We start from the raw sequence: 27,100 nt of genomic DNA, 5'->3' as shown, positions 1-27,100 counted from the left end.
TTTCTGCTCTGTGCCTCCTCCTCCTCCCCAGTCTGCCTGGGTGCTCTGAAGCCCTTCCCCCATCTCTGAACTTTATGTGTATCGACTTCATCACATACATCATTCATGATGAAGTCATTTTTCCATCCTCCAAGCCAGGCATCCCTGGTTGTGAATTCGTTTGGCCATGTCACCTGGGTGGGATTTTTACTAGTTCAGTACCCGCAAAGTAGAGGTCGCTGGTTCTGCTCAGCGATTTGTCTGTTATCTGTGCCTTGTGCCTGAAAGAAGTTGGCTGAACTCCGTGTGTTAGCTGCACAGCCTGCATACAGATTAAACGGAACTGCGTTGGCGGAGAATAATTAAGCCAAGGACCTTGGCTTTCACCTTCACGAGGAAAGACAAATGACTTCCCGGGCTTTAATAGGATGGTGGGACTTGAAATATTCTCCCATGTCGGCGAACTCGGGGCTTTCAGAACGTCCCTGTGCATAGATATTCTTTGCAACAACCGCATTTTCATTGAATTATAAGTGGTTGTTTTGCAGAGCTCCTGCCTCTGTTTTTCAGGTGGTTTTATTTTGTTTTGTGTGTGTTTTTGCCCCAGTGCAATCAAGGTGTATTACACTGCTTGTTTGGGTTATTGTTGAAGACTCAGTTTCCACTGTCTTATTAACTCTTTTTGAAAAGAAAACAGATTTTTTTCTCTGAAGCCAGATACAGCCTGCTTTGTACCAGTCTTTTGGAGGTGGGGAGAGCCTTGTCAGGGTCACCATTTCTCTCCTTTTCTCATCTTTGGAAGCGATTGTCAACTGGGCAAGAAAACCGGTTGATTGCCTAGTGGGAAACGAAACCTCAACTAAACCATAAGTACAAAATGGGCCTGAAATAGACATATTTCAACAAAAAAGAGCCATCGTTCTCCAAATAGCTTTTCTCCAGCAAAAGAACTTCCAGTTAATCACAGTCCCCTTTTCTCTTCAATGTTAGCTTTTCTGCCCGCGCCAGGGTGATTTTTCCTTGTCTCCTGGCCTCTACCTCACTTTTGTAGTCACAGTGTTTGCTCTGTCCTTAACAGGACCATCCGCAAACGGGTGTCACCCTGCCAGCGGCTTTGTGGGGCTTTGTTCCGAACACAATGCCGTCTTTTCTCAGCAGTGGAGACCAGCGAGCTGTCCTCCAGTGCTTTCTGAGAGAGTGGCCTCTCCCTGTTCTGTTCCTGTAAACCAGCCCTGAGCCCCAGCGGCCTATTGTCTTATGGGTTCTCTGAACCCTGGAGAAGGTTTTCACTGAAGGGGGTGGGCTGGGAGGGCCAAGGTCAATGCTGCATCCTGCTGAGATGTGAGCAGACTGAGAAGCCTTTCGGATGGATCCCCCTGTGGGCTCTGATGCCCAATGACAGCAGAGTCAGGCTTTCTGTTCATAAAGAAGGCGCTCCCTACCTCTGCAGAAAGCAGTGTGCTCTGGTTGGTACTGTCACTGCCTGACCTAGGGACCTGGGCAGACTCACTCCCTTTTCTCTGAACTCGAGTCCCTGGGCTGCGGGTGCCGCAGGCGCTTAGGACCTCTAGGTCATCTCAGTCCCAGAACCTCAGGATAGAGCTTAGCGGACAGCCCTGCTGCTCCCCACCGCTTCCTGCAGATGCCAAGTTGCTTATCCACCTGCGCCCCCAGCCAGGGGAGCTGAGTGAATCATCTTGGCAGGTGGAGCCCTCGCCGCTGCCAGCTCTTGTTCAGAGCCGTCACCTGGTGGTTGGCTCGGCTGGTTTGAGGCTTTGAGTGAGCATGGCATCCAGTGTGTGGGGTGTTTGTAGGTGACTGTGTTTGATTAGAGCCTGGCATCGGGGGCAGTTGAAGTGGAAAGGGCACCAGATTCGGGGGCAGGAGTCCTGGGTTGTGTCCAGGTCACCAATTCTGTGGATCAGGCCTCCCTTTAGCAAAAGTTTGTTGAACATTACCGATGGCCACACGCTTAGCAAGGTTCTGGGCACACAAAAAGTAGCAGACACAGACTGTGCCCTCATGGAACTCCCAGTTTAGTGGGGGAGGTAGGAATTGAGTCTAGAATACAGCACAGTAGGGGCCAGATAAGCTCAGAGTTCTATGGGAGCCCAGAGCAGAGGGACACCTCCCTGGCCCTGGAGGGGATGAGCATCAAGGAGGGCTTCCTGTAGGTGGTGATGCTTGAGCTGAATGTACAGGCCTAGAATAACTCAAGGGGACAGCAGGGGCAAAGGCTTGAAGCTAGGGGAGTGTAGGGTAAAAAGAGGCTTAGCACTGCAGGAACATGGAGTGTAGGGGAGCGAATGACAGGAGGTGAGACCGTAGCAGGAGGGATAAGTCATGAGGAGCCTTGCTTGACTCATTAAGGAGCTTGGGCTTGAAGATAATGACCACCCCCCCGCCCATCGCCAAGGCCAATAACTGGATCAGATTTGCATTTTAGAAAGATCCCTCGGGATGCCTTTGATGGAGGATGGTCCTGCAAGGTCAGGAGGTCACTCAGGAGGTGGTCCAGGAGAGAGAGGAGGCCTGGAAGGTAGTAAAGGGGATGGAGAGTGGGGAGCAGCTCTGAGGAAGATGCAGGATGTAGAATCGGATGCCCTGTATGGTCAGAATTGGAAATAAGGAGAGGGACAGGTGAGGAGTAGGCCCTGAGTTTCTAATTCCAGTGAATGGGTGAGCAGTGGTACCAGTGGGGTGGAGAACAGAGACAAAGTCACCAGTTGAAGATACAGACTTGGAGGGGCTGAGTGACATCCAAGTTGAATGTCCAACTGCCAGTTGGATGTATGGGTCTGAAAATAAAATTTGGTTGGCATTGTTGTGTAGGTGGCGATCGAAACCACATGGAAATGGTGATCCATAGGTGGTGTGTGAGGGAAGCAGTAGGCCAAGGAGAGGGCTCTGGAAAAGGATCCCAGGCAAGAGACAGACAGGAGAGGTCAGAGAAGTAGGAAAATTCCAGGGAGAGGGAGTGATGCGCAGTCAGGTGGAGCCAGCAAGCCCAGGCGGTTGGACCGGCACTGTCCTATGGACTTGGTCACGAGGACTCAGGTCCTGTCCTCACGTGTGAGCCTTGGAACAATCCTCTCCCTTCCCTGGACCTCAGTTTCCTCATCTGTAAAATCTAGAGATTGGCCTGGGGGCTTGCCAAGAGCCCCTTTCTGGCTCTGAAGTGACTATTTCTGAAACCTCTTAATTGGGGCGGGGGAGGTGTTGATAAGCCAACACTGCCCCTGGAGAGCAAATGAATGAAAACCCAGGGATGTCAGAGTTGGGTCAGAGATTTTAGTCCAGCCCGTCCATTGGAAGGAAGCATGATGCAATGGAGTGGAATCCCTGTCTTTCCCCAGCTGGGTGACCTGGGGCAGACACTTCACCTTGAGGATGGAGAGTAAAATGAGATCCCTATTACCCATCTTGCAGAGGTGCTTGAAGGTTAGTGAGAAGTAGAAGCTATTGTGTTTGTTACCCATGAGCCTCAGGACAGGAGAGATGAGCTGACTGGCCCAAGGTCATGAGGAATAGAGCACCACGGTGGCTAGGACCAGGTGTCTGATGACCAACCCCTGTGGGGTCGCTTGCCAAGGGTCATAAATTAGCAGCCCACAGATGTGTTTTGTTTGGCTCACTCTGTGTCCTTTTCCAAATGGAATTAGTTGCCAACATTACAAATTGGGAGTTAACTTAAAAATCCACATTTTTCAGCTCGTCTTGAAAACTTGAGAGGTTTGACAACACTGAGCCTGCATTGCCCTGGGGCTAGTTGAGAGGCCGTGGCCCCATCTAGCCCTACTCCCTCACTCATGGTTACTTACTTGGCCCTTGGAGGTGACTTGAGTTTGCAACTGCAGCCTTAGGCTGACCATTTGTCTTGACTTTTCCCTTATGGCCCTGTCTTGTGTTCACAGAAACTGTCCAACATTTCACAGCTGAAGTCAAGACCTTGGCATTAGGAGCAGAAGGGCCTGGCTAGAGAAGATCTCCCAACAGCTCAGCCCCAGGGGAGATGCTGGTTAGGAGGGCCTGGCCCCTGTGGGTTGCAGGGGGTCAGCAGGGGTATTGGACAAGGGCCCTGGGGTTTCCTCGTTCCTCCTACAGGGGTGGGAAGAGGCAGAGGGATTCATGGGCCCAGGCTGGCTGGCATGCCCAGTGAGATCTTGTCCCAGGACTGCCCTACTTTTTTGTTGGGAGGGGGGGGTGTGCAGGGGAGTGGGGAGGGACTGCCCAGAGCAGCCTGTTTATATGGGGGAATGTCTGGTATGTTTGGTATTTGGGTGTTTACTTCCCAGGGTGCTCGTGGGTCCCTGGTGTTGAAATCTGTCTCCTTCATGCAGGGGGAGGGACCCAGTGGGCCTGGCCTGGGCTGGATTTAGAAGCCTCAGAGCTGTTGCTCCAGGTCTGCTCGACAGCCCTCATGCCCTGACGCAACGTCACCTGCTTCCCCTGGCTCAGGTGTCCTTTTATGCCAGATTCTGCCCGTGGGAGCTGGAGGCTGGGTGTACCCCAGGCCGCACGCTCCCTGCCTCCCTGTCTACCTGGGAAGGCAGGCAGGGAAGCTGGCGTTTACTGAACCCTTCCTGTGTCCCAGGCTCCAGGCCTCATTGCAGACCTGTGCAGCAGCCCTCGGTGCCTTCCTCATGCAGGTGAGGAATGGAGGCTCAGAGAGGCTGAGAGACTTGCCCAGGAGCACACAGCCAGTCCGAAGCAGGGCTGCTGGGGATCCAGGCCTCTTAGACCCTAAAGCCCATGCTGCCAGCCCTGACGCTGTGAGCCTCAGGAGAGCCTGGCTCTCTGCGCATGCTAGTTTCAGTCCGAGAGAAGCCTTCCAGACCTTCGCTGCTCTGATTAGTGCTGGGGTTTTGATCCCCTCTCCGCTATTTCTGCTTGTCTCCAGCTTTATTGCTCTTTTCTCTATTGCTTTGTCCATATGACAGTTTCTGTACGTTCAGTGCCTCAGGTTAAAAAGTACCATTGCTTTTCCTCATTTCATCTATTTGTGGGTCCCACAAGATACATTTTTGGAAAGGCTTATGAAATGTCAGAATTCACAATCACATCTGCACAACTGGTGCCACCGTATGACAGTCACGTGGCCTGCAGATGGGCCTGGAAACAGGCCTCTCCCCGCCCCCCGGTGAGGGTGAGGCAGAAGCGGAGCGGTGAGGCCCCTCCTTGAAACCACTTCGCTTTAAAGCTACACATTCACTGTTAATTGTGCAGTAAATCGTTTTTATTTGAAAAGACCCAAATAGGGAAAAACACAAAATTGTCATCGCCCTCAGATGGAGCTGAAAGGGAGAGGGGCCTGTTACCAGGTGTGGGGGCTCACACAGACCACCTGCCCTTCGAGGAGCAGGAGGCCTCAGGCCCGGGGGCCCAGAGGCTGTCACCTTCCAGGCAGCCTTGATTTCTGTAGTTTCCTCATCTGCAAAGAGGGGAGGGAGACTGTCCTGGGTGGTTTACTGAGGCCATTTAGCCCACTGGACTCCGAACCCAGGTACTTGATTCCTACTGAGGTGCCCTCCTCTCCTGTTCAGAGGCCCTTCTGCACCCAGGCTGCCGCTTTCCAGCTGTTCCAGAAGCTGGCCACTGGGTAGCAGTGGTTCTCCCCTGGCTCACTGGGGACCGCCTCCATGTTCACCTGGCATCACGTGACTTCACAAGGCGAGGCCTGGTGTCCTGGCATCTTTCAGTGGCAAGAGGCAGGCACCTTCTCAGACTCTCTCCAGGCAGCGGTTTTCTGGGTAGAGTCGGGGGTGTGCATCATGGACCCCACGGACAGGAAGCTCAGTCAGGCCTCTCCAGGGGTGGAATTGGAGGACCAGGAGGAGTTTCTTTATCTGTGTGTGCTTCCTGTCTGTCCACGCAGTCTGTCTGTACCACTGGCCTCTGTCTGTGTCTCTGTGTGTGCCCCGGGGGCTGTGCCTCTTGGTCTTTCCCTCTGTCTCTCTTTGTCTCTGTTCTCTGTCTCTCTTTCCTCTCTGTCTCTGTCTTCATCTTTCCCAGTCTGTAGCTTGGGTGAGGCAAGTAAGATGCCCAGGGCATGGCATTTAAGGAGGCACTCACTCGTGGCTGCTGACCCTGTCCTTGCATGAGCCCCAGGGTTGAGTGGTTCCTTAAATGTGCTTCCCTGGCACCTTGCTTGCCTCATCCTGGTCCAGGCCCTGTTTTTCTCTGTCACCCCTCCTTCTCTTTGCCTCTCTGACTCCCTCCTAGAGCTGAGTGTGTGTGTGTGTGTCTCTCTTGTCACATGTTCTCTAGTCTCTGCTCATCTCCAGCAGCTTGATCTTTCTGCCCCTCTGGGCACATGGCTGAGGTTGCTTGCTCTCCAGTCCGGCAGTTCAATTTTAAATTTCCTGGAGGCAAATGCAGCCCAGCTCGGGTCAGCCACTCGCCCCTTGTCCAGTCAGCTGTGGCCAGGGGCTGGGGTCCCCCAGCCCTTCAGCAGGGGCTTGAGAACAGGCTCCCTGAGGAGGTGGGACAGCTCAGCAGGAGGCCCTCTTGGCATGGATCCCCAAGGCCCTCACAGCTTTGCCCCAGGTTTGCCTGGGAATTTGGGAAAAACAGAGCCAGAACTAAGTTTGAGAACAGAAAAGATAGGCTCCCCTCCATCCCTAACCCCCGTCTCTTGGTTCTTTAAATGTATTGAATGTCAAGTTGCCTCCTCCTCAGGCAGCCTGGTTCTTCCAGCTGCATCTGCAGAAGGAACTGTCATTTCCCGTTCTGGGGTTCCAGTTTTAGATGCCTGAACTGTGTGATGAGAACAGTCTGCTGTCTCTCACCCACTCACGTCCCAAATGCTTTAATCCAGGGAGCGGCAGGAGGAGGGGCAGCAGCCTTGACTCTGGGGATGAAAGAAGGCTTGAGGAGGGCTAGGGGAGGGGCGGGGCGGGTCTCTAAACGGTCCCAGTGGGGATGTGCAGACCACACAGGCCTAGGCAAAAGGAGCTAGAGTTAGCCCATGGGGTTGGAGAAGGCTGAGGGGCTCTGCCCAGTCCCATATTTCTGGTGGGGCCTCAGCAGCTGTTTTCTCCATGTCCTCTGGTGGCTCTTAAATAGCAGCAGGAGGATTTGGGGCGAGATGCAGCAGTGTCAGTTGGGAAGGTGTGGGGATGGAGTGTTAGGGTCATTTCTTGCCTCATTGGGAGATGTCCGCCAAGGTGGGGCATGGGTGCAGAGAGGCCTGGGGGTGACCTTGGAAGCTCGTGTCAAGTGGCTGTGGAACTGGAGGCTTTGGCTTCAGTGCACAGCCTGGATACCTTGAGGACCTGCTCAGGGTTAGTGCATTCCTGCCACAGCCATCAGGGCCCTGTACCCTGATCTAGGCTCTGCCTTCAGCCAGTGTGCTTCTGAGAAGACAGGACCCAATCCCCAAGCTTTGCTGGCCACCTGCAGTCAGAGAGGCTATCCCAGCAGAGCACTGGGGAAAAGGTGATGCAGATACCAAAACAGGCCGTAAATTACTTTTTTTTTTTTTTTTTTTTTTTTTTAAATATTTTTATTGAGGTGTTATATGTGTACATATCTTACTATTACCCCCCCCACCCCACACCCACACATGCCCTCCCCCCCCAGAGTTTTGCGTCCATTGTTTATGCTTATATGCATGCATACAAGTCCTTCGTTTGATTTCATAACTCCCCCACCTTTCCCAAACTTTCCCCCTGTACTTTGAAAGTCTGTTTGATGCTTTACTGTCTCTGTATCTATCTTTTTGTTCACCACTTTATAATGTTCTTTACTATCCCTAAATGAGTGAGATCATGTGGTATTTTTCTTTCATTGACTGGCTTATTTCACTTAGCATAATGTTCTCCAATTCCATCCAGGTTGCTGCAAATGATGAGAATTCCTTCTTTTTTATGGCAGCATAGTATTCCATTGTGTAGATGTACCACAGTTTTCCGATCCACTCATCTGCTGACGGGCACCTAGGCTGTTTCCAAATCTTAGCTATTGTAAATTGTGCTGCTATGAACATAGGGGTGCATATATCCTTTCTGATTGGTTTTTCTAGTTTCTTCGGATATATTCCCAGGAGTGGGATTACTGGGTCAAATGGGAGTTCCATTTTCAGTTTTTTGAGGAAACTCCATACTGTTCTCCACAGTGGCTGCACCAGTCTGCATTCCCACCAGCAGTGCACGAGGGTTCCTTTTTCTCCGCATCCTCGCCAACACTTGTTGTTTGTTGATTTGTTGATGATAGCCATTCTGACAGGTGTGAGATGGTACCTCATTGTTGTTTTGATTTGCATCTCTCGGATAATAAGTGACTTTGAACATGTTTTCATGTGTCTCTTGGCCTTCCTTCTGTCTTCTTTTGAAAATATTCTGTTTAGGTCTGTTGCCCATTTTTTTATTGGATCATTTATCTTCCTCTTATTGAGTTGCATAAGCTGCCTGTAGATGTTGGAGATTAAACCTTTATCAGTGATAGCATTTGCAAATATGTTTTCCCATGCAGTGGGCTTTCTTGTTGTTTTGTTGATGGTTTCTTTTGCTGTAAAAAAGCTTTTTATTTTGATGTAGTCCCATTTGTTAATTTTCTCTTTAGCTTCCATTGCCCTAGGGGCAGTGTCAGTGAAGAAGTTCTTGTGGCATATGTCTGAGATTTTGTTGCCTGTGGATTCCTCTAATATTTTTATGGTTTCCCGTCTTATGTTTAAGTCCTGTATCCATTTTGAGTTTATTTTTGTGTATGGTGTAAGTTGGTGATCTAGTTTCATTTTTTTGCATGTATCTGTCCAATTTTCCCAACACCATTTATTGAAGAGACTGTCTTGACTCCATTGTATGTTCATGCCTCCTTTGTCAAATATTAATTGAGCATAGTGGTTTGGGTCGATATCTGGGTTCTCTATTCTGTTCCATTGATCAATATGTCTGTTCTTGTGCCAGTACCAGGCTGTTTTGAGAACAGTGGCTTTGTAATACAGCCTGAAATCTGGTATTGAGATCCCACCTACTTTATTCTTCTTTCTGAGGATTGCTGAGGCTAGTCGGGGTCTTTTTTTATTCCAGATGAATTTTTGGAGAGTTCTTTCTAGGTCTGTGAAATATGCTGTTGGTATTTTGATGGGGAGTGCATTGAATCTGTAGATTGCTTTGGGTAGTATGGACATTTTAATGATGTTGATTCTACCAATCCAGGAACATGGTATGTTCTTCCATCTGTTTACGTCTTCCTCTATCTCTTTTTTCAGTGTCCTGTAGTTTTCTGCGTATAGGTCTTTTACCTCCTTAGTTAAGTTTATTCCTAGGTATCTTAATTTTTTTGGTGCGATGGTAAATGGGATTGCTTTTTTAGTCTCTCTTTCTGTAAGTTCATTATTGGTGTATAGAAAAGCCATAGATTTCTTGGCGTTAATTTTGTATCCCGCTACATTGCCGAATTCATTTATTAAGTCTATTAGTTTTTTGATGGAATCTTTTGGGTTTTTTATGTACAATATCATGTCATCTGCAAATAAGGACAGCTTCACTTCTTCTTTTCCAATTTGGATGCCTCTTATTTCTTCTTCTTGCCTAATTGCGATAGCTAATACTTCCAGTACTATGTCAAATAGAAGTGGTGAGAGTGGGCATCCCTGTCTTGTTCCTGTTCTTAGGGGAAATGGTTTTAGTTTTTGCCCATTGAGTATGATGTTTGCTGTGGGTTTATCATAAATAGCTTTTATTATGTTGAGGTATGAGCCTTCTATTCCCACCTTGTTGAGAGTTTTTATCAAGAAAGGGTGTTGGATTTTGTCAAATGCTTTTTCTGCATCTATTGATATGACTATGTGATTTTTATCTCTCAATTTGTTTATGTGATGTATCACGTTTATTGATTTGCGGATATTGTACCATCCTTGCATTCCTGGAATAAATCCTACTTGGTCATGGTGTATGATCTTTCTGATGTACTGCTGGAGCCGATTTGCTAGAATTTTGTTGAGGATTTTGGCATCAATGTTCATGAGGGATATTGGCCTGTAATTCTCTTTCATTGAGTTGTCTTTATCTGGTTTTGGTATTAGGGTGATGCTGGCTTCATAGAAGGAGCTTGGAAGTGTTCCTTCCTCTTGAATTTTTTGGAATAGTCTGAAGAGGATAGGTTTTAGTTCTTCCTTGAAAGTTTGATAAAACTCTCCTGTGAAGCCATCTGGCCCCGGGCTTTTGTTTGCCGGAAGCTTTTTGATGACTGCTTCAATTTCTTCCATAGTTACTGGCATGTTGAGCTGTTTAGAATCTTCCTGATTGAGTTTTGGAAGGTTGTATTTTTCTAGGAATATGTCGATTTCCTCTAGGTTGTCCAGTTTGTTGGAATAGAGTTGTTCGTAGTATTTTGTAACAATCCTTTGTATTTCGTCGGGGTCTGTTGTTATTTCACCTCTTTCATTTCTGATTTTGTTTATTTGGGTCCTCTCTCTTTGCTTCTTGGTGAGCCTGGCTAGAGGTCCATCAATCTTGTTTATCCTTTCAAAGAACCAGCTCTTGGTTTTGTTGATCTTTTGTATTGTTTCTTTGGTCTCTATGTCGTTTATCTCCGCTCTGATCTTTATTATTTCTTTCCTTCTGCTTACACTGGGCTTATCTTGTTGCTCTCTCTCTAACTCTTTGAGTTGTTGGGTTAGGTAATTTATTACCATTGTTTCTTGTTTTTTGAAGTAGGCTTGTAGAGCTATGAACTTCCCTCTCAGGACTGCTTTCATTGTGTCCCATAGATTTTGGATTGTTGTGTTTTCATTGTCGTTTGTTGCCATGATGTTTTTTATTTCTTCCTTGATGTCTTTGGTAACCCAGTCATGGTTTAATAACATGCTGTTTAGTCTCCAAGTGTTTGATTTCTTTGGGTTGTTTTTATTGTAGTTGATTTCCAGTTTTATGCCACTGTGATCTGAGAAGATACTTGATATGATTTCTATCTTCTTGAATTTGGAGAGACTTTGCCTATGTCCTAACATATGGTCTATCTTTGAAAATGACCCATGTGCACTTGAGAAGAATGTATATTCTGTGGCTTTGGGGTGAAATGTTCTGAAGATGTCGATTAATTCCATCTGTTCTAGTGAGTCATTTAGGATTGATGTTTCTTTGCTGATTTTTTGTTTAGAGGATTTGTCCAATGGTGATAGTGGGGTATTGAAGTCTCCTACTATGATTGTATTACTGTCAATCTCTCCTTTGATATCTTCCAGGAGTTTTTTAATGTATCTTGGTGCTCCTGTATTGGGTGCATATATGTTTACCAGAGTTATTTCTTCTTGTTGGATTTCTCCCTTTAGTATTATGAAGTGGCCTTCATTATCTCTTGTTATGTCCTTCACTTTGAGATCTAATTTGTCAGATATAAGTATTGCAACCCCAGCTTTTTTTTCATTTCCATTTGCCTGGAAAACCTTTTTCCATCCCTTTACTCTCAGTCTGTATGCATCCTTTTTTTTGAGGTGGGTTTCCTGTAGACAGCAGATATCTGGGTTTTGTTTTCTTATCCAGTCTGTTACCCTGTGTCGTTTGATTGGGGCATTCAATCCATTTACATTTAAAGTTATTATTGATAGGTACTTATTTGACGCCATTTTTATTCTATACCCCTGTGTACCTTCTTTGCTTCCTATTTCTTTCTTTTTTTTACAGCAGACCCTTTAGCATTTCTTTCATTGCTGGTTTGGTGGTGATAAACTCCCTTAGTCCTTTTTTGTCTCTGAAGCTCCTGATTTCACCTTCAATTTTGATTGATAGCCTTGCTGGGTACAGTATTCTTGGATTTAGACCCTTCCTTTGCATGACTTGGTATATTTCATTCCATTCCCTTCTGGCCTGATGAGTTTCTGTTGAGAAATCAGTTGCTAGTCTGATGGGGGTTCCTTTGTATGTAACTGTCTGTCTCTCTCTGGCCGCTTGTAAGATTCTTACTTTGTCGTTGGTGTTTGCCAACTTAACTATAATGTGCCTTGGCGTCGGTCTTTTGGGGTTCATTTTGCTTGGAACTCTGTGAGCTTCTTGGATTTGTGTGGGTTTTTTCTTCCCTATATCAGGGAAGTTTTCTGTTATTATTTCTTCAAACAGGTTTTCTATTCCTTGCTCAGTTTCCTTTCCTTCTGGCACCCCTATTATCCTGATGTTGTTTTGTTTTGTATTGTCCCGAAGTTCCCTTACGCTCTCCTCAATCTTTCTAATTTTTGTTTCTAGAAGCTGTTGTAATTGGGTATTTTTTTCCATCTTGTCTTCTAGCTCACTTATGCGGTCCTCTGCTTCATCTAGTCTACTCTTGATGCTTTCTATTGAGTTCTTTACAGCAGCGATGTCACTTTTCATTTCTTCTTGGTTCTTCTTCATTTCTTCTTGGTTCTTACTCATATTGTCGAATTTGTCTTCCATCCTTTTCAGCCACTTTATGACCATTTCTCTGAATTCTTTCTCTGATAGGTTGTTTGCCTCTAAATCGTTTACTTCCTTTTCTGGTGATGCCTGCTTCTCTTTCCTGTGGGGGCTGTTTCTTTGTCTCCCCATGGTCTCTCTTCTCCGGATGTCTGGTTATATAGATTTCTCTCTCTTTCCGTGGTGCAGTGAAGAGTTTCTTTGAATCCAAATGTTTGCGCTGATAGGGGACCGGTGGTCTGGTGCTCCCAGCAGTTCAGTGTTTGCAGTTGTCGCGGAAAGTCAGGTTTCCACTAAAATCCTCCTTTCCTTGCAAGATGGCGAGGCGCCCGGCGAGCCCGCAGCTCCAGGAGGGGACCCAGCCCCTGTGGGTGCTGCGCGGTCAGAGGAACACTGCCCAGCACTCCCCCGCCTTCTCCTGGAGTTTAGCTGTCCCTTGGCTTGCCCACATACACTCCCTCTGCGAGCCTCTGCTGCTCCGACTCTCCGCCTCAGGAACAGACTCCAAACCCGACTCTATTCCGTCGCCATTTTTCTAAACCTATCTCCGTAAATTACTTTTTAATGATAGAATCCAAGCCTGTGTGATTTTTCTCCATAATCCTTTGTTCGTTCATTCATTCGACTAACGTTTGCTGAGCTCCTACTAAGTGCCAGGTTCTGTGCCAGGTGCTGGGGATGCTGAGGTCCCCAGCAGGGAAGTCAGGTACCTACGTAAACAGAGAATTATGGGGGGGATAGGATAGACCAGGGGTCCTCAAACTTTTTAAACAGGGGGCCAGTTCACTGTCCCTCAGAACGTTGGAGGGCCGGACTATAGTTTAAAAAAAACTATGAACAAATTCCTATGTACACTGCACATATCTTATTTTGAAGTAAAAAAGAACAAACCGGCAAAAACACCCGCATGTGGCCTGTGGGCCATAGTTTGAAGATGCCTGGGATAGACTCTACAGCGGGGTACTCAGAGTGCTGTTGCAGCACAGCCAGAGCAGTTAATTCTGTCTGCAATCAAAGGAGCCTTCCTAGAGGAGGTGACATTGGCTCTTGAAGGTTGAGTAAGAGTTTTCCAAATGGGAAAGGAAGGCCATCTCAGGAAGGCCTGGCTGGCTTGGAGAAAGATGAGAGGTTTGGGGTAGAGGGTGATGGCAGGAGGGGGTCACTGTGGCTGGAGGAGTGGGTAGAGCAGCCCTCTGTGTGGGCATCAGCCTGGCCCAGTTGATTTCTTAAACTTCCAGCGTTCGGCCTTCTTTAGCCTGCTGCTAGAGCGGCTTCTGTTTGCTCCCAACCTGATGTAGGATGAGGCCCTGCACTGGGGTGGGGTAGGAAGCTGGGTCTTGGAGGACAGAGGTTGTGTCTCCTAGGAAACGGCAGCTCTGCCAGAGCCCAGGGTGCTCTGGGGGAGGGGCTCGAGGCCCAGAGCCGAGCAGCGCTCAGGTTGCACACATCACCTTAGCAGTTTGTGGGCAAACCCTCTTGGCCGAGGGGAGATTGCACCGCCTGCCACTTCCTCCAGTTCCTTCCCTCTGCCTGTCGTCACGGTTACCTCTGCTTTGTTGGGGGTGAGGTTGAGGTTGGGCGGAATCGATTTTGTCCAGGTTTCTATTTTCCCAGATGCGGGTCAGCCAGAGGAGCTGTCACTTCTGGTTCTGTTTCAAAGGAGGCTGAGGGGCTGGGAGGTGCGTGGGTGCGGCCGTGTTGACAAGGCACCTCTCCAGCCAGCCTCCCAGGCGGAGTGGGAGTGGGGCAGCGAGGAGTTCAGAGGTGGTGGAGAAAGAGAAGGGGCTGCCCTGCTGGGGGCTGTGATAATGACTTTGGGTGCTGGTCTCTGGCCCAGGCCCTGGGTCCTGACCTCCCAGAGCATGCTGGGAGTGCAGGGAGAGAGGCTGTTTATTTTCCTGGCCCAAAGCCCTTTCGGCTGAGACCTTGTTCCAGGTCTCAGGCTGCCAGAATCACCCCCACGGGCTCGAGAAGTGAGAGAGTTGGCAAGCCCAGAGCAATCCATGACCTCTCTAATGGCCTCTCACCCGAGGCTGTCCCCACCCCGGCTGGTTGTGTGTGTCCTCCAGATTCTCCTGCAGGTAACGGTCCCTGAGAGGCATCACATCAAAGTGATCCTGATGGGCCGAGCCAGTGGGCAAGAGCAGGAAGGTTGAAGTCACAGAAATGCGAGTTGCAATACCGACCCTCAGTATCTCCATCTGTCCAACGGAACAGTAATAGTACCTTCATCATCAAGCTTTTTGAGGGTTATGTGACCTATATTTAAAGCGTTTAGCAAAGTAGGCAGCAAGCAGCAGCTCTCATTGTTATTAATGACACAAGAGCTGCCGCTTGGCCCGAAAGCCAGTGTTGGTGGGCAGTTTCCTCCTTCCCATGTCATGGGCCCTCTTTCATGCGTGGTGCATTTCCTAACGTGTCCTGGGAGAAGTAAGTCCAGAGGCCCAGGAGGCCCTTCTGCCTGTGTCCCATGCAGGGCACTGTAGGGAGCCTTGGGATCCTGGGATACAGGTGGGTGTCCTGGGGAGAACATGCAGGTAAGAGAGTTAGAGCCAGGTGAGGCGGCTGGGAGACTGTTTAGCTGACAAGGAGATAAACCCAAGTGTTTGGAAGGACCAAGAGAGAGGAAGAAGGTACCTCAGGGAGGTGGGGGCAGAATGCAAAAGCTGCGCCCACGCCCAAGCTGGTTGTGAAGGAAATGCCTGAGAACGGCTGGCCTGGAAAATAGTGCCCAGAGGGCTTGGGCTAGGCAGGAGGGCAGACCGTCACCGTTGGGTGCCACCTCTGTGTGAGGAGACTCCCAGGTTCGGGCCTCCTGAACTCTGGCAGAACCCAGGCAGCCCTGCCCTCCTGGCACCCTGACGCCCCCCAGGGGTGCCCCCTGCTCCGAGAGGGTCCTTGGGCTGGCTGGGCAGCATTTCCACGTCACCAGCTGAGAGGCCAGGGAGCTGGCAGTCAGGGACGGCTCCCTCACTGCTGAGGTGTGAGTTAGGAGGGGGGTTGCCCATCTATCCGTCTGTGTGTCAGGAGGGAGGCTCTGCTCCAGGCCTGTCTCAGTGTCTAATCAGTGGCTCTCGGCCCTCACAGCTAGACGAGGAAGAGGAGCGGAGGAAAAGGCGCCGGGAAAAGAACAAAGTGGCGGCAGCCCGATGCCGGAACAAGAAGAAGGAGCGGACGGAGTTTCTGCAGCGGGTGAGCAGGGCAGCTGGCCGGGCAGGGAGGGGGCTGGCTGTGTGGATCAAAAGACGTCGTCAGCGCTGCGGTAATCCATGTGTACCTGCTCTTCCCTGCCCCCGTCGGATGCCCCATCCTGAATCAAGACAGCCCAGGGCGGCCTGCAGCAGCTCCAGCCCAGCCCACCCGGATCCCTGGGGGGCCAGAGAAGGTGGGAGCAGCCAAGCTCCCTCCACTGAGGTTAGGCCCTTGGTGCTGATGGACCCAGTTGGCTCAGGACTGGCACTATCCATTTTGGTACCCTGGTGGCTACCAAAGTTGTCTAGGGTGGGTGCCGGTGAAGTAGGTGATAACGCCATGCACGTGGGCAGTGGACACAGCACCTGGGCAGAGAAAAGCTCCTCCCTCAGCTGCCGGAGGCTCTTCCAGCTCTGCCCCCGGCTGGCTGGCTTCTGCTCCTGCCCCCGGGGACCAGAGTTCAGCTCTGGTGCAAAGGCCGGAGGAGGTTTGCCTTTCCTCTCGGCCCTCGGAGCAGGCCCCTGCCCTTTCATTGGAATGTACCAAGCAGGAGATGGTTCTTTCTCCGCTGAGTCCCATCTAAGAAGCCTTTCCTGATTCTCAGAAATGGCAGATGGCAGTGAAGGAACATGAGCAAAAAGTCCAGGCCAGTGATCTCCAGCTCCCCCACCCCCAGTCCCTTCTTCATTTCTAAATAATAGGGGTAACAATATATAATAACAACAGCATGGGCAGGCTCTATTCTACAGTATGCAACAATGAACAGTAGTTGCTAATTTTTGTAAAGTTGGGCACTGTGCTAACTGCTATGTGTCTATTATCTCATTTTATTGGTATAATAACTATGAGATACATACATGCCTTCATGCTTCTCTTTCTGCAGATGGGGAAACTAAGGCATGGCAAGGTTAAAAAGCTTGCCCAGGTCCCTCAGCAACTAAGTGGTAGAACTAAGATTCGAGCCTAAGGCTAACTTCAAAGTATTTGTTCTTAACACTCTGCTATACTGGCTCTAATACATTCATTCATTTGTACATTCATTTAGTTGTTTGTTTATTCTTTTACTCGACCACTGATTTGTTGGCAAGCATTTTTTTAAAATATTTTTTTATTGATTTCAGAGAGGAAGGGATTGAGAAAGGGAGATAGAAACATCAATGATGAGAGACAATCATTGATTGCCTGCCTCCTACACACTTCCCACTGGGGATCGAGCCCGCAACCCAGGCATCTGTCCTGACTGAGAATTGAACTGTGACCTCCTGGTTCATAGGTCGATGCTCAACCACTGAGCCAAACCGGTTTCGGTGACAAGTATTTTTAAGAACGTACCAGGTGCCCAGCACTGTGCTGTGTACACCGGGGGATACACATGTAGGAGCAGACGTGTTCCTTCCTGTGGGAGCTGGAGAGAGAGCGCCAGGCTGGCCTTGTTTTTCTCTGACAGTGAGGGATCCATGATGGCTCTCTTCACATGCTTGCAGCAAGCAGAGAGCAAACCTGAGGTCATGGGTGTAATCAGCATGGAGCCATGTGTACGCCTCTGGGCTGTGAGCACCTGGCCGGGTTAGACTCCTAGATCTCGGAGCCCCCTTGGAAGAGATGGTGGGCCAACACTGGGCTGGGTGTTTTCAAGAAGTTTCTAAGACACTGGTCTCACATGGGCCTTTACAATGGATGGAGTGTCGCATACTCAGTGCCAGCCCCGAGCGTCTGCAGAGCTGGGCGAGGCACAGAGACAACAGAGAAGTCTCAGGTCCCGGCCTTCCAGGGCTTGTCAGCCAGTGAGCAGGCAAGATACGCCAGTCAATGTAAACCGATAACACACTAGTGCAGTCAGCGCCAAGTGAATGTTGCCAGCTGCTCTTCACACTCCAGGATGTACTGCATGCCCGGCATTACACGTGTCTCATTTATCTTATAACATTCCAGTGAGATAATATTGATTATCCCCATTTTAGACATTGACCTGTAGCACAGAGAGGTCAAGTTATTTGCCCAAGGTCACACTGCTAGCAAGCAGTAGAGCTGGGACTCATTTATTCATTTGCTGACCCATCTGTCCATCCAGGAAGTGTTTAGTGAGTGCCCGCTGCACAGAGGACAAGCAGGCGGGATCTGCATTGGGGCGGCGCGGGAAATGAGGAATAGTAACGTGTACGATCCTTGCATTGGGCAAGCCTGGCGAGCTGTGAGAACATACAGAGGGGCCCTGTCCTAGTCTAGGCTGAGGAAAGACTGCTGATTGAGACATAAAAGAGGAGGAGGAGCTAGCTGAGGTGAAGGACAGGCATGGAGGTGGATACCAGGAATAGCACAAGCAAACGCCAGAGGCAAGAGGTGTTTGAGATTGTGGTTAAGGAATTGAAAAGAAAGGCTGGTGTTTAGAGCACAGGTGGGAGGAAGGAGAGGCAGGCAGGCCTCAGAGCCTTGGTGTGTCAGGTGGTCCTCTATGCTGGGTGGTCTGGGGCAATCCCAGTGTGTGCCCTTGTCCTGGCCCCATTGTTTTTAAAAAATATACTTTAATTGATTTCAGAGAGGAAGGGAGAGGGAGATAGAAACAACAATGATGAGAGAGAATCATTGATCGGCTGCCTCCTGCAGGCCCCACACTGGGGATCGAGCCTGCAGCCCGGGCATGTGCCCTGACTGGGACTCGAACCATCACCTCCTGGTTCATAGGTCAATGCTCAACCATTGAGCCACGCTGGCCGGGCTTGGCCTCATTATTAATTACACCTTCTTGCACTCTCACAAATGTCCCCATTAGGAGATGAATTGTATAGTCCTAGAGAACTGTGGAAGGGTTTCAGAAGGGGAGAGAGACACACTTTAGAAAGATCCCTCTGGCTGCAGCATGGGCACGGATTGAGGCAGCCGAGAATAGAGTGGGAAGATCCCTTATGTGGTATTGTCCGGGTGAGAGAAGAAGGCAGCTGTGAGCATGTGGAAAACTGTATGGCCTTTGGGTCTAGGAGGGAGGCTTGCACAGGTCTGGCAGGGCCTAAGCCAGTCCTTCCCTTCTGTCTCCCCCTCTCCCCCCACCCCCCCCACCCCCATCCCCACCTGACCTTGGAAGCAGAGGTTGGGTGTGAGGTTTAGGCATGGGTACAGATGGCTATGCTCACAGTCAGTGTCCAGACCTGAGGAATTCTCTTAGAATTTACTTTTTAGTGGGTAAAGTATTTACAAGGCCAAGAGGTACAAAGGGATGTGTGTACGTGTGTGCGTATGCGCGCACATGTGTGTGTATACATATATACCAGTACATACTCGCCTACACATGTATGTAAAAAATCACTCTCCTATCCTTGACCCCTGGCCACCCAGATTCACCCTAGGAGATTTCTGTAACATCTCAGAGTTCTCTCTCCTGGACCCGCCGGGGCTAGGCAGGAGGCAGGAGGCAGGAGCAGGCCTCTGAATGGGTCCTATTTTCACCCTGCAGCCCAGGGTGACCTCAGGACCTCCTCTGTCTGCCATGGGGAGTGGAAGGCCCCCGAGGCTTCTCCCTTCTACAGTGCCAGCCTCTGAACTGCTGTGCTAGCACCGGTTCCCTGCGTGCTGGTGGCAGTAGCACCACCTCACACTCCGTGGCACGCTGCACTCTTCATGGCCACTCTCCTTGACGGCCACAGTGACTCTGGAATGGGCAAGGCAGCCCATTTCCCCGAGGAGGACTCTGACACTTGGAGGCATGAAAGTCTGCTCAAGGCCACACACTGGCTGAGTCAGGACTAGAAGCCAGGGCTTCCTCCACTGCCCAGCACTCCATTCCGGTTGCCCAGGCTCAGGGAAACTGGGAACGTTCACAGCGGCAGAGCTAGCGAGTGGCAGAGTCAGGATTTTAATCCAGACAGGTCTTTTGGGTTCAGAAGGTTGCACCAGACTTCTTCCCAACTTTTAGGGTGATTTTAATAAAAAATAGTCAGAGAATCTTAATGCTTAAAATCCCCTGGGCCAATCATTATATTTTCTGGGACAGAAATGAGGCCGAGAGAAGGGGAGTGACTTGGCCGAGGTCACCCAGCCAGGATGAAAAGCCAGGATGCCCAGCCCCTCACCCTGTTTTCTTCTCTTGCCTTTGCTGACCAAAGTGGAGGAGACCAAAACTTCACGTGTACTAATTCTGTTCTAAAACAACAAGTGCTCTCATTTTCTCTAGGGCAATACATATTCACCAGAAGGCAAAATGCTAAACAAAAATGCAAGCCGAGTTCTTCACTTCATAATGAACGTGTGAAGATCCTAGCCCATGGTCCTAATTAATTAGGAAAACAGATACTGTCATTGCTGTTATAAAGCCACAAACCATTTCTACAGTCATGGTTAAGAAGATATGCTTCTAAACTCAGCTTGTGCACACTAAACAAATATGTAGCACCAACCAATAAAACAGGAAATAAAACCAAAAAGTAGTCCGGGACATTCTGAACAGCCAGATGGTATTCCGTGATATACCCTAACATTTGAGCCAACAAAATGCCACGGCGTCCCTGGGATAAACGCATGTGTGAAGCGAGGTGCCACATACCTGCTTGGTCTTTCCGTGTGATGCAGATGTTCATACATAAGGCTGGATTGACATGCATTCGTTTTAAGGAGGTGGATCTGTGCGCAGTACTGGACGCTGCATGTTGGACACTGACCCTTACGTGTCCGTTTTTTTAAAATTTATTTTTTATTGATTTCAGAGGGGAAGGGAGAAGGAGAGATAGAAACATCAATAGTGAGAGAGAATCATTGACTAGTTGCCTCCTGCACGCCCCCTACTGGGGATCAAGCCTACAACCGGGGCATGTGCCCTGACCGGGAATTGAACCGTGACCTCCTGGTTCATAGGTAGATGCTCAGCCGCTGAGCCACACCATCTGGGTTACCTAACTTCCACTCACTGTACCTACAACCTATTCCCTTCTCTCTCCTTCCCCACCACTTTCCAGAACAGCCCCCTCCGCCAGGCTCACAGGCAGCTCTCGTCCCTGTCTCTCATTCTCCACGACGTGCCAAGCTTTCCCGGAAATCCTCCTCTTCTCCCCCTTCTCTTGCTTCATAGTCTCTTGGTCACAGCTTAAAGTAAAATTCCTTAAGCCTCCCTAACCCTTGGGTTTACAAAGTGCCTTTCCCACGCGAGTCCAGGATCATCACCTTTTTACCGATGAGAAGACCAGGGCTCAGAGAAGTTAAGAAACTTGCTGTGGACTCTTATTTGAAATCCTAAAGCTTTTTTTTCAGGCTGGCTCTACATCACCTTCCCAGCTTTCTACATACCCCACTCCGTCCTAGAATGACCTATGGTCACAATGGGCGATTTTATCTCCTGAACACATCTTAAGCTTTTCCATGTCTGTGCCCTTGTTCACTCAGGGCTCCCTTCCTGAAATCCCTCACTCCCCCAACCTTCTCTACTCAACCAGAGAGTCCACCGATTCTTCAAACCCAGCGTCAGACCTGGCCGTTTAGTCCCCTCGGAAGGTCTTCCAGACGCAGCAGCCTGGCTGACAGGCACATAGTAGGCTCTGCCCTGCTGCATGGATTCTTCTTCCCCTCAGAGTGGAAGCCATACGAGAGCCGTGTTGGGGGCTCTCGGGCTGGGTTTCTCCAGAGCACTCATTGGGCACACAGGTCCTCAGCAGATGCTCGTGGGCTGGTGGGGCAGAGGCTCAGAATAATCCAGAATCGGAGCCTGGGCTGGGGAGAGCCAGATGGTCAGCGGGTTTGTGAGAACTTCCCAAGGTCAGCAGTTCCTCACACTCAGGGAGCCTGACGGGTCAGGGCCTCATGGTTTCATGTGGGGTCGCTCCTGGCCCTCAGAGGTGGACTTCTCTCGGGATTCCGAGAACAGTGGCCCAGACCAGCCTCCCCATGGCACCTCATCCTGTTGAACTAAAAACCACCATAGCTGAGTTTTAATATTTCCCCCCTGAGCATTTTTTCCCCTTTCTGTGAAGCTGTTCTCCCTCAGCATCTAGTCACGAGGACTGCACGTCTCAGCAGTCCCGAGGTCCCTGGACGCTGACGCTGCCCCCTCAGAGACGAGCACAAGGCACAGCTTAGTCAGACCGGCTGGTGTGGGGAAGACAGCGCCCAGGGTGTGTGGGCCCCCCCCCCCCCAGGTGGAGGGCAGTCATAGGCCCGAGCCAGGGCCACACGGCCTGTTGTCACACACACAGTTGCAACCGCAGCTTGTTCTCTGTCTAATACAGGTTGCTCAACCTCAGCACTGTTGACACTTGGGACAAGACAGTTCTTTCTGTGGGGCCGCCCTGGGCACCGCAGGGCAGGCGTTCAGGAGCGCCCTGGGCTCCCAGCACGAGGTGCCAGGAGCAGCCCCCTCGCCAGTTGTGACAACCGAAAACATTGTCAGATGTCTCCTGGGAGGCAAAATTGCTCCTGGTTGAGAACCGCTGGATTAAAACTTTGCCGGCCCAAGTTGAATAAATTCCAGCTCTCAAACTGGTTATAAGCTTTTAGACTCAGTCCAAGGAAAATCATTCAGGAGCTTTTCTGTTTTATTGTGTTGCTCCCCGAGGCTTTACTTGGTATGCCCCTCACCATCCACACGATAAACATATAAATCCCCAAATCAAACCAACATTCTTTCCTTTCCCGGGAGCCTCTCCAACTGAGCTGGAAGGTCATTGGGAATCTCTCCTGAGGTCTAGTGGAGACCTCAGTTTGAGTCGAGAGGAATGACTGTTATTGCCTCCCAATGGGCAAAGCGTCTAGATAACAGGGGGTAGGAAGAGGCTGTTCAAACAATTATAGGCTAATAACCAGGAAGCACACGTTGTAGAAGGAATTACACGGCCACTCTTGTTCTTTCCATAGGCCAGAATTCCCGCAGCATGCATTTGTCACCCCTCAGAGCACTTGGCCATTTCACTGCCACCCAGGGGCCGCCTCTGTGGGCCCTCTGCGCACCTGTTCTAGGCCCACTCGGCCTCCAGTCTTCTCCCACCTTTTGTTTCTTGTGCAAAAGCCCCGAAGCAGGAGAGTGTTCAGCATATTTGAGTAACAGTAAGGAAGCCACTGTGTTTGGAGAGGATTGAGTGAGGGAAGAGAGATGGGGCATGAGCCAGGCTGGCCCAGGTATAGCCTGCCGGGGTCCATCTCCCTAGGGACACAGGGCAGTGTCACAGTGTGACGGACACTGCTTGCAGAAAGTCAGTTATCCCAGGGGCTCAGGAGCAGGTTCTGTGCTTGCTCCAGTGGGAACCTGGCAGACAGAAAGCAGGGAAATGTTGCCCTAGCCGGTTGGGCTCAGTGGACAGAGCATTGTCCTGCGGACCAAAGGGTCCCGGGTTCGATTCTGGTCAAGGCCATGTACCTTGGTTGCAGGCTCCTTCCCGGCCTAGGCCCTGGTTGGGGCACATGTAGGAGGCAACCAATTGATGTGTTTCTCTCACATCAGTGTTTCTCTGTCTTTCCCTCTCTCTTCCACTCTCCCTAAAAATCAATGGAAAAATATCCTCGGGTGAGGATTAGAGGAAGCAGGGAAATGCTAGCCTTACTCCGACTCAACGGCAGAGCCTGTCCCCAGAGCCGGTCCCCAGCCCGTGAAAGCTGACAGCCATGTCTCTGTGTTTGCGCACAGGAATCTGAGCGGCTGGAGCTCATGAACGCGGAGCTGAAAACCCAGATCGAGGAGCTGAAGCAGGAGCGGCAGCAGCTCATCCTGATGCTCAACCGGCATCGCCCCACCTGCATCGTCAGGACCGACAGCGTTAAGACCCCCGACTCAGAAGGCAACCCACTGCTGGAGCAGCTGGAGAAGAAGTGACCATGGGCTGGGAGGAGGAAGAAGAGGAGGAGACGGGGAAAGGGAGGAGGAGGAGGGTCCCAGAGGGCTCTTCCTTGCTGCATGAAAAACTCTTCAATGAGGCTCAGCACAGCCAGCACCGGCCCTGCTTTTTTGTGAAACTCCGATCAGCCACACCAGGGGAAGAAACCCAGGCTGATGAAACCCAGGACCAAGCGCTGAGACCAAAGTAGTCCTGAGGGGGGCCTGTTCTGCCTGGGGCCAGGCTTGCAGGAGGCAGGACAGAGGCTCTGGGCCGGAGAGACGCCCAACCAGGCAGCTGTGGGCACTTCTCCGGCCTCTCCGCCAGGGCATTCACCCAAAGGACCTCCGAGCAGCCAGGAAAAGCCATGAGTTGCAACCAAAATTGGGCTGAGGATGGAACTCAGAGTGAAACTGCAATCTGCCTGCCCCCAGCCCTGACCCTGACCCTGACCCTGATCCTGATGCAAGGCTGGAGAAGGGCACAGTGCCAGGCCCTGCTGTACCCACCCACCGTGGTCCAGCTTGGTCCTGCCCGGAGTGGCAGCCGGGGCGCACCCTCGCCGGCCCTGCTGGAGGTGCTGTGGGCACGAGGCGCGGGCGCCCTTCCAAAGCACATACTCACTGAATGTTTACAGACTGGCTGTCCTGGCAGGGCTTTCAACTGCACATGTTTTTTTATACTTTCTTTTGTTTTGTTTTTTTAATATTTTTTACAAAAAAAAAGATTTTATACAAGCAATATATAAATGGATTTCTATAATCACTCGATGTGATACAGTATAAATATGCTATGGTTTGTTTGTTACGAACAGATATTCAGCAGTTATGGCCGTTGCGTGTAACTCCTAAGTACTGTAGTCTCTGGGTTCTGGGGGTGGCAGGGGCGGGGGTGGGGTGCATTTCCATCCTGGTAAACCCTTCATAGTACTCAGTCCTGTATCGCTCAGTAAACATTACTCTTACTTACCCAGCTGCCTCTTGTGGTGTCTGCCTAGGGGATGGGGTACAGGGCATGCTCATTGGGCCTCCCGGCGTGTGGTGTACCAGAATGTGTGGAATATCTGCTGTAGGCCCCTTGGTTTTCACAGCAGCCCTCCCAGGTAAGTATTGATGTGCCCATTTTACAGATGAGGGAGTCGAGGCTCAGAGAAGTTAATGAAACCTGCAGTACTTCGTTTATTCACTCCACATATGTTCACTGAATGCCTCCACGTGTGTGCCAGGCACCCTACAAGGCACAGGGTGGTCACTGGGGAATAAAACAAACCTAGGCCCAGCGTTGGTGGAGCTTCCAGTCCCGAGCTAAATCCTGGGCTTGCTCCATACATGGTCTCAGTTCATCTTCACAACAATCGTGCCAGGGAGCAGCAATGGCCGCCATTCACAGGTGACAAATTAGAGGCCCTGGGAGATGAACTTGCAGCCACCATTTGTTGACTTAACAGTGTGACATATATGGTCTCATTTACTTCTCCCAATACATGAAATAGGCATCACTGCCCCATTTTACAAATGACTGAACTGAGAGGGCGAGTGACTTATCCAGGGTCACCCAGCTAGCGAGGGGCAGAGCTGGTGTCTGAACTCTGCCTCCAAGATCCCATGACTCTCCACCTGTCACCAACTGACTTTGTGGTTATCCCCGTGGTTGGATGTCTCATCTGATTAGAACAGGAAGCCTGTGAGGCCACAGTTTTACAGATTTAGTTTCCGGAAGGGCTGGATAGAGTTTCAGGCTATGTCATGTTCATGGAGTGAACCAGTGACCCAGGGAAATGTGTGCCTGACCTAGAAGAGAGGGTGTGGATAACTCAGGTCCTCACCTGCGCAGCTGAATACATGACTCCGAAAAGCAAGGATGGCTCAGTGTGGTAGGCAATAATTGCCATCAACTTGGCACACAACAGTTCACGAGGCACTGCATGCATTATCTCATTTCCAATCACAGCCCTAGGAGGTAGGTGGGATAGGTGTTTTTAGCTCCATTGTATAGTTGTGCAAACAGGCTTACAAAGATGAAAGTTCACCCACCTGAAAAGAGGCAGAACTAGGAGCTGAACCCTACTCTCCTACTTTCTATGGTGTATTCGCTCTTCTCCATCACTGGGGCTAGATAACTACTGATTGATGATGAGGTTTCACGTAGCAATGACCGTGCGTTGCTTCCCAAATCATGAGTGAGGCCTTCTGGGATGGATGGGAAATGAGAAAAGGTCATTATATCTTTGGTTTCTTACTCAAGTTCTCTCCACCGAACTCGTTTGGTGTGGACTCCCTGAGCCCTGCCTTGGAAGCAGGGCCTGGTCAGCTCACTGTCAGCTGTGGCAGCCACGGTAAATCCTCAGGCTGATAAGTCCTTTGACATTTTTCTTTCTTTTTTAAATATATTTTATTGATTTTTTTTACAGAGAGGAAGAGAGAGAGGGATAGAGAGTTAGAAACATCGATGAGAGAGAAACATCGATCAGCTGCCTCCTGCACACTCCCCACTGGGGATGTGCCCGCAACCAAGGTACATGCCCTTGACCGGAATCGAACCTGGGACCCTTCCGTCTGCAGGCCGACGCTCTATCCACTGAGCCAAACCGGTCAGGGTGTCTTTGACATTTTTCAAGCTGTGAGAAAAAGATGTAGACTTACAAGGGTCCCTCAAGTGACCTGGTAGAAGTTCCTGCCACCTGCCACTGGTCCTATGCTTGGATGTTGCGAGTCAGTACCTCCAGAATAGGCCCCCTTAGCCTCTGCAGATGGGCTGCCTGCCAGAATCAGTGCTGTGCTGTGCCGAGGCCTGCCCTTGGTGTTTCTTCCTCACCAGGACCGCCACTCTCTCCTGGGGGTAGCCAGAAGTCACAATCACAGTCTTCTTCATAAGAGCTAACGTTTGCATGTGTTTTGTGTTCCTGGCACTTTATTATTATTATAGCTTTTTAGAGGGAGAGGGAAACATCATTGTGAGAGCAAACATCAATGGGTTGCCTCCTTCACGCCCCCTATCGGGGATCAAGTCAGCAACCCAGGCATGTGCCCTGACTGGGAATTGAACTGGTGACCTTTCAGTACATGGGACAATGCCCAACCAACTGAGCCACGCCAGCCAGGGCTGTGCCTGTCGCTTTAGGTGTGTTACTGCAGCCGGTCCATATGACCTTGCCAGGAGGTAGGTACCATCATCCCCGTATTATAGATGAGACAGCAGAGGCACAGAAAAAAAGTCACTTGCCCAAGGTCACAGTCCTATTGGGTGGCAGAGCCTGGATGTTCTTACAGTCTGACTCCAGGTGTACAAACACAAGGGCCGGGCCTCACCCTTTGGGGAAAGCTCTGTGTTTGTGGTGTGACCTCCGTTAAGGTGAAACTCGTGTGGGGAAACATTGAGAATTCCCAACTCTCAGACACCCCTCTCCAAATGGACGTAAGAAGACATACTTTAAAGGTAAATGGGTTCAAGGCCAATATTCTGCTGACTAGCCATCAGCCTCACTTTTATCTGAAAGGTGGGATAAAATCCAAATCTTGTTTATGGGGTTGTCAGGCTCAAGTGAGGAACGTATAGGATATTGTCTTGTGAGATACAAAACTCCATAAACTGGTCATTTCTTGTCCTCTGTTAGTGTGGACAGTCGTTGATATTTACCACACAGTACAAATTATGCAAATACCTTTTATTCTCTAAATACCTTTTATTCTCTAAAGGTGGCTGCAGACAGAGTGTGTGTTCTGGCCATGAATCCGGTTCCCACGGTGATGAGTGCCTGGGTCCCCAGACTCCTGG

General features: G+C 50.1%; 1 protein-coding gene across 4 annotated transcripts in view; it reads left to right on the top strand.

The window, feature by feature from the left end:
- The window catches only part of JDP2 (Jun dimerization protein 2), a 47,256-nt gene extending 22,999 nt beyond the window's left edge, over positions 1–24,257 (top strand). For all 4 annotated transcript variants that reach the window (XM_008138815.3, XM_054715898.1, XM_054715900.1 and 1 more), the window contains exons 3-4: positions 15,438–15,542; positions 23,140–24,257. In XM_008138815.3, the coding sequence (XP_008137037.1) occupies positions 15,438–15,542; positions 23,140–23,325 (291 nt within the window). In that variant the 3' untranslated portion in view covers positions 23,326–24,257. The remainder of the gene's footprint in view (positions 1–15,437; positions 15,543–23,139) is intronic.
- Positions 24,258–27,100: the final 2,843 nt, after the last annotated feature.

Source organism: Eptesicus fuscus, chromosome 5, assembly GCF_027574615.1.
Source record: "Eptesicus fuscus isolate TK198812 chromosome 5, DD_ASM_mEF_20220401, whole genome shotgun sequence".
Classification (NCBI taxonomy): Eukaryota; Metazoa; Chordata; class Mammalia; order Chiroptera; family Vespertilionidae; genus Eptesicus; species Eptesicus fuscus.
The sequence above is the reverse complement of the archived record's forward strand: the minus strand, read 5'-3'. Positions and strand labels throughout refer to the sequence as shown.